Below are 10,905 nucleotides of genomic sequence, written 5' to 3'. Positions count from 1 at the left end.
CTCAGCTGCGCTCTTGAGCAGCTTTGATTTGATTGTGTGCTTTTTGCTTGAGTGCTTTTGCTCTTTGAGCATGAATGAGCATGCTTCCACTGCTGCTGCTGCTGCTGCTGCTGCTGCTGCTGCTGCTGCTGCTGCTGTTGTTGTTGTTGTTTGGGGCAGTAGGCGTAGGCGTTTTCCAACAAAAATGGAAAGTTCAAGCCAAACCGAACTGTAATTAACTGTTCAAGTAGGCGTGTCAATCATTTTAATTAAATTTGTTTTTGTTAAATTTGTAAAATGTTGTAGGGTTCTCTTTTCGGCAATCCATAAATTCCAAATTCTTTATAAATCTTCTTCATGGCAGATCCCAACGCACAGGATGAGCCACCGCCAGGCGATCAGGGAGATCAACCGCCTGCCAATGAAGAAGAACAACCACCACCGCCACCCCCCGAGAACCCGGAGGCGCCACCGCCGGCCAACAATGACAATCCACCGCCAGCTGAAGACCAGCCGCCGCCGCCGGAAAACGCTCAACCGCCCGAAGCGCAGGCCAATCCCGAGGAGCAGCCCAATCCCAGCAGCCAGAGGTCGCGCAGGAGACGCTCCTCGACTAAAAGCAATGACGGCAATGACAATGTCTTATATGGTTTCCGGATATTCCGTACTATAGTTCTATTTGTGCTGGGCTGCAGCATTACCTGCGAGCTGACCGGCATCGTCCTTTGGCGCTGTCTCGAGGGGAAGAATCGATAAGCCCCAACATCAGATAAAACGATAAATTTCTTTCTTTTTTTTTTTAAGCTTTGATTCCAGCATCTAAGTTGTTCGAACCGAAATAAAAGTTGTCTAAGACTCAATTCAATCGATGACTTTACATATATATAATATAATATCATTTATCAATTATATATAAAAATAATATATATATAGTCTGTCCCTAAGTGGAGACTACTATATAAAATGCATGTCCTAATATCTTTTAGGAAAATATGCTTTTATACTTATCCAGAGAAAAGAGGAATTTGAAGTCTTCAAAAAAGGATGGTATAAGTTTTTTAGTTCAGAGAAACTAAGTTTCTCTCTTTATTTAGAGAATATATACTATAATTTGCAGTCATAATAACAAATTTTCTAAAGAAATCTTTAATACAATTATTTTTTCGATCTTAACATTATTATTATATTATTTTAAAATAAATATTAAATATATTATTTGCAAATTGCAAACCCTTCTCAATGCATCAAGACATATATCTAAATTCTTATCTAAACTTTTTCTCTCTTAAAATGCAGATAAAGAATATGGATGAGCCAAAATCCGAAGAAAGATCATACACATATATCATTTATCACATTCAAAATCTATACAACAAAACTTATCCCCACACACACACACACATACATAACGAAAAATCTTAACTGTACCGTTATAAAAACCACAGTGAAACCTCTCCATTTCAGGGTTATTCGCCGACAAAAGACAACAACAAATGCATCCGCAGCGTTGGACGCACATTAGCCCATTGACCAACTTTTGCGGATCGGGCAACAATAATGAGTTTTTAATACATGTAATATTCAAATTAAAATTTCAGCAAAGAAAAAAAAAGCCGTTAGCAAAAACGAAAATCAAATACATAGCCGCGTTTTTTTCTTATTAGTTTTGGTTTTTTTTTCGCGCGGCCAATAATCGCACGTATTCATTTCAAGTGCACATAAAAACACTCAACTGAAAGCTCAAGAGCAGGCGCTGCAAAAAGCGCGCTCTTAAAAAAATGCCCGAGCGAGACAACAGGCGGCAGCAGCAGCGCTGTCAGCGCTGTGGGAGCGAGCAGTGCAGCGTGTGCCAAAGGCGGCGGAATTTTTATTGGAGCACTTGACGTTGCCTTTTTTTTTCGTGTTCGCTCGTTTTTGTTGTCTCTCCGGCTGCTCGCCTTTGGATTGGCATTTTTATTTTTTTTTTGTATGTCATTTTTTTTTTATGTGCTGCTGCTCTCTTCGCTCTTTGCTATGGCTGCTTTGGTTGTTGTTGTTGAAGAATTGAAGAAGATTTTTCGGCTCGTTCGCTGCGCCGCTGACAACTGCAACAAATCCGTGGGGGAAAAGCGCCCGCATAAAATTAAAAATTAAATAAAATCAAGAAAATAAAGAAAATATAAGGCAAGCAAAAAGAAAACATTATGCAATGGCAGGTTAGTTAATCAATGCAACTGCAACGTTGCCACCTTTGGGGATTAGGCCGCGCGTTGCGTCCAATTCGAGCCGAGGTCTGGTACATGGAGCTCTACAAATGGAATGCGAAACGCTCGCAATGTTGTAATGCTTGCCATTTTTGCATTACTAGGAAATTGCTTTATTTAGCGCTCGATTTGCAAGGCTTCCGACGGCAAACAAATATAATATAGAGTCCATTTTATCGACGCTTATCGGCTAATTTGATTATTTCATTCAATCAACAGCAACAACAACTGCAATTAGGTTTTTTTAGTTCCCCTTTTTTTTGTAAATTATATTTTCATGTTCTGTCATTTGCTTAATGCCAACATTTGTACTCCAGTCTTTTGGTTCGTGCTAAATTTCCATTTGTTTGAGCGCCATTAAAACTCGCCTTATCGCCCAAACGCGGCTGTCATTTCAATTGTTTGCACTGTCATCAATGCAATTTTGACCAGTTCTGCTATATGGAGGGGAATTATAAGTGAATCTCCATTGATAATTCCAGTAATGGTTTAATAATGATTATGGAATTGGTAGATGTGCATTGTAGTGCAAGAGAATGTTGATATCTAAGTATTATATAGATGAGTCCATAGAGCTTAGCAGCTATTAAGATAGATACTAGTAGCATAGCTTAACAGCGATTAAGATAGCAGTTACTATCTTAGAACAGAGCACAAATAATCCACATATGTAAATTCTGCCTGAATGTTGGGCACTCTCAAAAGAAAAGTCTTAAGAGAAATTCAACAGGAAAGAAAGTTGGAAAAAATATTTAAAATGTCAAAGAATGTATTAAGGATTTTATTAAATAATTATTTGATTATAATCAAAGCTATTTTATTTTGTAAGATTGATTTATATTTAGGCATTTAAATCTTTCCAAACTCTGTCTCTATATGTAAAAACTGTTTGTCCTGACTGACAGACTGACTGATTGACTGACTGACTGACTGACTGACTGATTGACTGACTGATTGACTGACAGCCCAAATTGTATGGAGCTATGAAGATGAAGTTGCACATTAGAACGGGGTTTTGGGAAATTAGGTATATAAATGGATCAAAATTTTCGATTTGCAAAGGTTAAAAACCTAGATGAAATCCATATGCTTGTTTTGTTATGATCGTACCTAAAGGTATATCCATATCATATTATATACATATTAAACGCCTTGATTCTTATATCCATATTAAAAATATGTTCGAGTTATTAATGTTTAACATAATCAGCTCAAATATATTATAAATTAAGATGATTCATCAATATTTGTATAGCAAAATAGGGTTTTTTTCTATTTGAAATAAAGTTTGGATCCAAAGTATGCTTTCTTTTACTTTTAGTTTAACTAAACTAGAATAAACTAATCACTGTTTAACTAATTGGTTCTTTTCTTTTCTGAAGAAAATCCACCAATTAATTTTTTAAACACTGAGCCAATATAATATAATAATATATATTAGTACATTTTTAAAAATGATTTTATTGTCCTATACATAGTTTGCTGGCAGTGTTCATCAGATCACTTATACAAATATTTTTAACCACAATTCTGAATAATTTTGGGTAATTTTCCTTTCTGAAATACACTGAAAAAACCAGCAGATGCACAAAACGTTTCGACTTATAAGAACTGTTGCTGAAAACATGCAATTAACAGCGGAAACCGCAATGGGAAATCTTCGAAAATGCATTTTGTTGTATTCAACATATTAAAAAATTGCGGGGCCCAACCGCAGCTGGACAGGAATAGGATGGAGACAGAAACAGCTGTGCGGCGCCATTGACGATGCGAGCGAAATGTCAAAATGCAAAAGCCACAACATTTTGTGCTGGCGGAGAGGCAGTCGGAGCTGGAGTCAGAGCTGGAATCGGAGCTGGAGTCGGAGCTGGAGTCGGAGCTGGAGTCGTCATGGTTGGTCATGGACGCCAAATTGGTTGACAGACAGGCTGGCAGCGCGGCAATGGCGCAGGGGCAGCGCTGCCATAGGGCTGGAGCACCTAGGGGCCATCAGAGGGGAGCTGCGCGGCTGCGAGGGAGCTTTTGTGCTCCGCCTTGTTTTTGTGCGCACATGGCGAGCAGACTGGTCCGAGCCGCTTTTTGCCGATTGGTGGAAACGGGTTGAAACCAGTCGGCGAGCGAGATGGCAACGCCGCACACGGCCCACGCACGAGTGCGAGCGAGCCGCAAGACAAATGGACTTGAAAAAGCCGCGTCTTGTTGGGGCTGTGCGAGTAGGAGAGCGCGTCTGCCAATTAACAAGCAGTGGAAGCGAGAGCGCTTTAAAAGCTTAAGAGCATGCAGCGAGAGCGCGCACACACCCGCTCTCGCTCTCTCTCTCTCTTTGGCCGCTCTTAGTTGACAATGCAGAAAACACGTGTTGTTGTTGCTGTTGGCGTGCAAAATATTCGAGTTTTTGTTTCTTATCGGTCGCGTATTTTGTTAATTTAATTAAACAAAAACGTTTTGTTTGTGTTTTTTTTTTGTAACTGCCGTAAACTGCTTTTTGTGCGCGCAGAACTTGCAATTGGAATCAGCGCATTTGATTGCCCGTCGCGTCGTGTTGCTCGGCACAACTTTGAATATGTTGAGCACTTACACAAACAAAAAGAGAGAGAGAGAGAGAGAGAGAGAGACGGAGAGAGCGCTATGTTGTTGTTGTACATGTTGTATTTGTTATTTAATGACTTGTGCCGTTAGGTTTTAATTGAAATATCACACATTTTGCCATTGCAATTACAACTGCAATTGCATTTGTGTTTGTGTGTGTGCTTGACTTTTGCCTCTCTTTGCTTTTTCTTGTCGTGCTAACTGTAAATTGAGTTCATTTTGCGATTCTATTGGCGCATAACGCGATCTCTGATCGAGCTTTAAGCCGCAGCATGCTTGGTGCGGTACTTGAGAGAGGTTATGTTGAATTTGCTAGAAGAAGAGGAAGCAGAACATAATTTAAAAATACATGATGAATGATGAAGAAAAAGAAGAAGATCTCATTTCGAGAGGTTTTCCTAGGGATGAGCAATAGGTTCAGCTCTAGGTGAGAGCAAGTCGTGTTTCCTCCGTGAAAAAATAGTATAATTTAAAGGTATCGTATAACTTTAATGTATTCTGGAGTCTATAATCATCTTCCGAGATCGTTTAAGTCTAAAAGAATGCGGGTAGCTCAATCATTATTTGCGAAAGCCGATTTCTTTTAAAGCTTGTTTCTGGTTGATTGATATTAGACTAAAAAAGCTAGTGGATAAAAAAAAAAACGACTAGCATAGTAAATATATCAACAGTTTAACCTAGTTCGTGTAACAAACGTAATTCTAACAGCGCATCATATAATAAACATGCAACAAAAAGTCAAAATTATAAAAATTTGGGTTAATTTCCACGGAAAATCAAAGTGTGTAAATGTTAAACGGAAGCCAAATTAGCTTTAATATAGAACTTGCATGTGAATAGCCGGTCTAAAAATCGGGTAAGTATTGCAGGTACTTGAACCATAAAGTAAAACTTCCGCACGTGACTTCCGCGACAGCTGCTGATGAGCCCAAGCCAAGCCAAAGGTAACTAACGATGGAGCGGGAATTACAGAAGGCATCGCGTCGACAGGTAATTGGGCATCCGAGCCAGGGCAGGCGAGGCGTAGGCGATTAAAAGGCGATTAAATCAATTGCGCCAAAGACAAGCGCTGACAGCGATGGATGGCCATAGAGCCAGCAACAGATACAGCTCAAGATACAGGTACAAATACGGCTGCAGATACAGATACAGATACAAATACAGCTACAGCTGGTGCCACATCTTGGGGCAAACGTCGGCAGCTGTCAGCCGGAATCGGCTTAGCTTCTATGTTAATGCGCCCCAAAAACGTTGACATTTATTGACAGTTATTTATGGTGGGCATGGCCGTTGGGATGCTGCTGGTGGTGCAGTTGCTCAACACCTATTTGGTGGGGCAGCTGCCACTCCAAAACGAGGCGGCCGCCGAGCACCGACTATGGAAAACTCTGGTAATTGCAGCGCTGGCCACGCGAAGGTGCCGCATTTGGCACATGTGCACGGCACGCGCTCTTGACGCTCATTAGAACCGGGTCCAAGTCGCTGCTCCAACTTGGTTCATGTCAGGCTCTTTAAGGCAGTCACCAACTGCCCATAAATTGATTATTAATTATGACAATTTATGAGTAAAAGTGTTTGTTTCTATGGCGCTGCCTTAACGGGCGCTCTCCCCGGGGCCACTACAACCAGTTCAAGTTCCAGTTCCAATGCCAGTACCAATTCCAGTTCCAGCTCGCACTAACCTGTCAATTGTGATTGACTAATGAGTCCATTAGCATTTCCCTGCACTGCATATTCAAATATTTGGCGTTCCTTGATCTGGTTCCCGGAACCAACTTGAGTGCAGCTCTCCAGATCCTCCCATCTGGGCACGTGCCAGCACTTTAGTTGGCTCTCAATGGCCAGCCATGTCCATATTGGCTGGTGTTCGATTTGTCGCAGCCGCCATAAACAGAGCGCCCATTTCCAACTAGGACCAAGCATTCTACAATCCCATACATACTCCCTACATACAAAACCATTGTGAATGCCAAGTCGGGTGCAAATGTAGCTCTTGTTTGTTGTATATATAAAATATTTTCTTATTAGGCACGTTTTTTTAAAAAGAAACAGCATATTTGAATAATAAAAATGAATAAATTAGATGAAGGTATATTCTCGGAAATGTAAAAAAATAATATATGTAGAACTTTATTTAAAATTGAAGAATAATTTTTGTAATTAACCACAACACTTTCAGATTTTTCTGAGTGACGGAAAATTTTCTTTTAAATGCGACAAACGCTCACGAAAATTTGTTAACTTGGCTTACTCAACCAACATTTTTATAGCTCTTTCTATAAACTGTGAGAAAAGTCACAAGAATTTTGGCATATTTTTTTTCTCTCAATAATTATTTTTTTTTATTTAAATCATTGAATTATTAAGTTTTATCTGTAAGCAATGCATTTAATTATGTTTTAATTATATTTTCATATGCATTTTATTAATGTGATTATTATATTTATTTTCTTTTTTTTTTATTTAATTATATATGAATTTTTAAGCTATTATTTTTTTTTTTTTTTATTATTGTAACTTTTATTTTACTTATTGTAACTTTGATTTTTGTAACAAATTGTTGCACCTATCGCCGAACTGTATATTTTTATTTTATTTCACAGGTACGCAACTTATATCACAATTCATCTTTGGCGAATGTGTATCGACTTTTGGAGGGCAGCAGTTCCTTGAACTTTGACTCGGGTGCCATCGTTATCACTATCTCAGGTTCGTCTGCACTTGAGATAGTGCTCTCCTCGTTGGCCTCGTCGAAATGGTGGGCCCAGTGCAGCTCGCCGGTGTGGAGTCTGCGGACGAACTGCTTCAGTTTGGCTGGCTTGTGCAGATCCTTGTAGTTGGGAAAGACAAACATGTGCACAAAGCTGTCTATAGCTATGAAGGGTAGATCCGCGTCCGTTTTGTTCAAATGGTAGACGGGATGCGCAAAGAGTTTTGCATCTGCAGTCAGAAAGATAACATTATCCAGCTCGTCCATTAAATCGGCCTGAATAACCTTTTCAAATTCCGTTGGGGATATGCGATCATCTTTGTGATGGAAGAGTATAACAAAGGGTTTCCCCTCTTCCGACAGCTCCTCGGCATTCTCGAATGTCAGCACGCGCACCGTGGGCACACACATCTCCTTGAACCAGCTGAGGACCGCAGTGAAGTCGGACATGTTGCCGGAGTAGACGCTATGCGAATCCGTATGACTCAGCTCGCGCCTGAATGTTAACATATTGTGGAGATGCGTCTCAGCGAAATTCACATGGAACTGGCAGTGTTCCTTCATATTGTATGCTGCCTTTTGATAGATCTCATATTCAGCATGTTGTTTCCTCGCAAAGTAACCAATTACCATATAGTTTTGGCTGACCACAGCGTTTAGCTCGTGCAAGGAGCCAAACTCCTCGATGGGATTCTGCAGCTCCTTGAGGACAAATTGCATGAGAGCCTCCGTGGAGCGTTTTCCTCGATACTCTTTGCGGCTGACATGCGTATGTCGCACGATCTTCACCGTCGGATATTTGCCTATATCGAAGTTAATCTCCATTTGCACCTCCTTCAGACAGTCGACCTTGCCCAGAGTCACTTGGCCAGAGTCGACAATTAGAGACCGCAACTGATCGGCGGCCGCATCGAAGAGGGGCAACATCTGCACGCTGAATCGGCATGCGTTCGAATAGAAGAGCAGCAGAACCAGCTCATTGGACTGAATTATATCGCGCACATTTATGCTGTCCACTTGGACCGCTTCACCAGCTGCGGGCACCAGGAGTTGAGAGAGGGCCAAATGTAAAGCCAGACACCAGTAAAATATCTCAGGCATTTCTATTCAAATGCAACTTTGGTAATGTCAAAAAAAACTTTAAAAAACATTAGACATTAGCAATTTCTTCTGTTCATTAGTTGCGGCTGTTAAGCTATTCGTTCTGCTGGCGTATCTAAAGCTGTTCCGTTCCGGTTCAGGCTAAACGTACTCCTTATCAGAGATTTTTTTCTTATTAAATATGCTTTAACTATTTGAGAATTATAAGCGAGAACAATTGCAAGTCTATTTTAATGTAACATCCCTAAAGTTCATATATTTCTGTTAGGAACTAGCTTTAGTTAATGACGAGTTTTCCTTGTTAAAAAGATTGGTAAGTTACAGTATTTTTCTAGTCTTCCAATTTAGTTCATCTTCATAAACTTGGGAGCTTTTTTTATGTGATTTATGATATATCAATATTTTAGCATTGAGCTTAAGGCTTACGAATATTTTTATCGAAGGATTTTGCTCCTTCAGAAACTTGTCGGATCTAGTTGTCCTAGTCTTCAATATTGCTCACATGCATTTCTATTTCTACATGCATTATTTTGAATACTTTAAATTTAAATATTCTATATATTGAATAGTTCCTTGAACAGCCTATATATAAACATTATAATCCCAGAACTCCTTATCGATGCATTAGGAAATCGCATTACAAGAAGCGCATCTAATGAAATAATTGTATTAAAATATTTACAAGCATTTAATGCCAATACTATTCCAATAACAATTTCTAAATGCAATTAAAATATGCCATAATTACACAACGCGCAGCCGACTTGGCTCCCTAGATGCCCCATTAAACAATGAGAGCCTGCCGAGTCGGAACCAGAACCAGAACCAGAACCAGAACCAGTTCCCGGCACCAGTTGCAATGTTAATGACATAATTTAAAAAAGCATTTCATGAATAGCCATTACCACAGCTCAAAGAGACAGAGAGACAGAGAGAGAGAGAGAGAGAGACAGGGAGAGAGAGAGAGGCACTGCGTGTTGACATAAATAGTTTTGATTTGAAATTCAAAGTGGAAAAGTGGAAAACAGGAGCTTAGGATCCGTCTGGTGTTGCTGTGACCATGTTTCATATCATTTATTTATTCATTCGGCTGTGGAAATGCCAGACTAGCAGAAAGATGTCCACTGCACTCACTTAAGGAGCTGATTCTGGAAGCTGTTGTAGACTTTAAAAAAGTATTTTAAAGGCAAATAAAAATATATATTTCCCATCTACAATCCAGCGCAGACTTCCACTCAAACTTCGGGCAGATTTCTAATCAGCTTGTAAAATCTGAGACACGCCTCTGTCGCTGCAAGTTGTTGGCTTCAAGCGTGCCAAAAAACACTATTTTCAATTATAAAGCACAAATAGTTGGGCTTACACACACACACACACACCCCGCACACACACAAACACACCTCCGATATCCGTTTGGATAGTGCCAAAAAAGATGGCATAACAATTTAAACACAGCATGTGGTCGGCATATCTAATTTTCGGTATCGAAAAGGAATAACTCAGCGCTGAAATGGCAAAAGTCAGCAATTACTTAGAACGGAGCACAGCCTGCGAAAAGGATAATAGTGCTGAGGCCAACAATTTGCGCCGCATCTAGTTGGAATGTCTCTTATGTCGCCCGACTGCGACTTGGCATATTTATTTATAGGAGCAGCATTCGGTTACATTCTGTGCAGGCAGAAGACGCACATAAATCACTTGGCAGGACCTGCAAAAGGATGTGAATTATATACAAATAATTTGACATGCCGTTCGCTTCTGGGCGCCGGAGAAGGTCTGAAAGGGGGGAAGGGGTGGGGCGGGGAGGCATGGCATATCCTACCCCAGTGCCGCGAAAACGATGCCAGAGCAATAGATAAGCATAACTAGCAAATATTTTGGTGACGTTTTGGTTTTTTCCTTGTTATTTTTTTTCCAAGCAGCAGAACATAAGACTTAAGTGTTGCCAGAGCTGCGCGATTTTCGTGCTTTTTAGCGTGACACGAATATTTTGTAATTAAATATAATTAGTTTTGTTATTTTTGATAATATTTTACTTTCATAAGCAAATTAAGTCTTTTTTAAGTTATTTAATAAAATCAAGTTAAATAACCAAATTAAAGAAAATAACTGAAAAGTAAGGGTATCTTCGCCGGTTATTTAATGCACTTGTAGAAAGCTGCGCGATTCGTGTTTTTTATACCCTGAACCAATTGAAAATGGGTATTATGTATTTGTGCAAATGTATGTAACAGGCAGAAAGAAGCATCTCCGACCCCAGAAATTATATATATTCTTGATCAG

General features: G+C 39.8%; 1 protein-coding gene across 1 annotated transcript; it reads right to left on the bottom strand.

The window, feature by feature from the left end:
* Positions 1–7,428: 7,428 nt before the first annotated feature.
* On the bottom strand, positions 7,429–8,622 carry LOC135433234 (endoplasmic reticulum resident protein 44). Its single transcript, XM_064689240.1, has one exon. The coding sequence runs from the start codon at positions 8,620–8,622 to the stop codon at positions 7,429–7,431; it is 1,194 nt and encodes a 397-aa protein (XP_064545310.1).
* Between the last annotated feature and the right edge of the window lie 2,283 nt (positions 8,623–10,905).

Source organism: Drosophila montana, unplaced genomic scaffold (assembly GCF_035044405.1).
Source record: "Drosophila montana isolate Dmon_TW-CO22-7 unplaced genomic scaffold, ASM3504440v1 contig_1505_1, whole genome shotgun sequence".
Lineage (NCBI taxonomy): Eukaryota > Metazoa > Arthropoda > Insecta > Diptera > Drosophilidae > Drosophila > Drosophila montana.
The sequence above is the reverse complement of the archived record's forward strand: the minus strand, read 5'-3'. Positions and strand labels throughout refer to the sequence as shown.

Coding starts and splice junctions, on each gene's coding strand:
- LOC135433234 (XM_064689240.1), bottom strand. CDS start 8,622: ATGCCTGAGATATTTTACTGGTGTCTGGCTTTACATTTGGCCCTCTCT.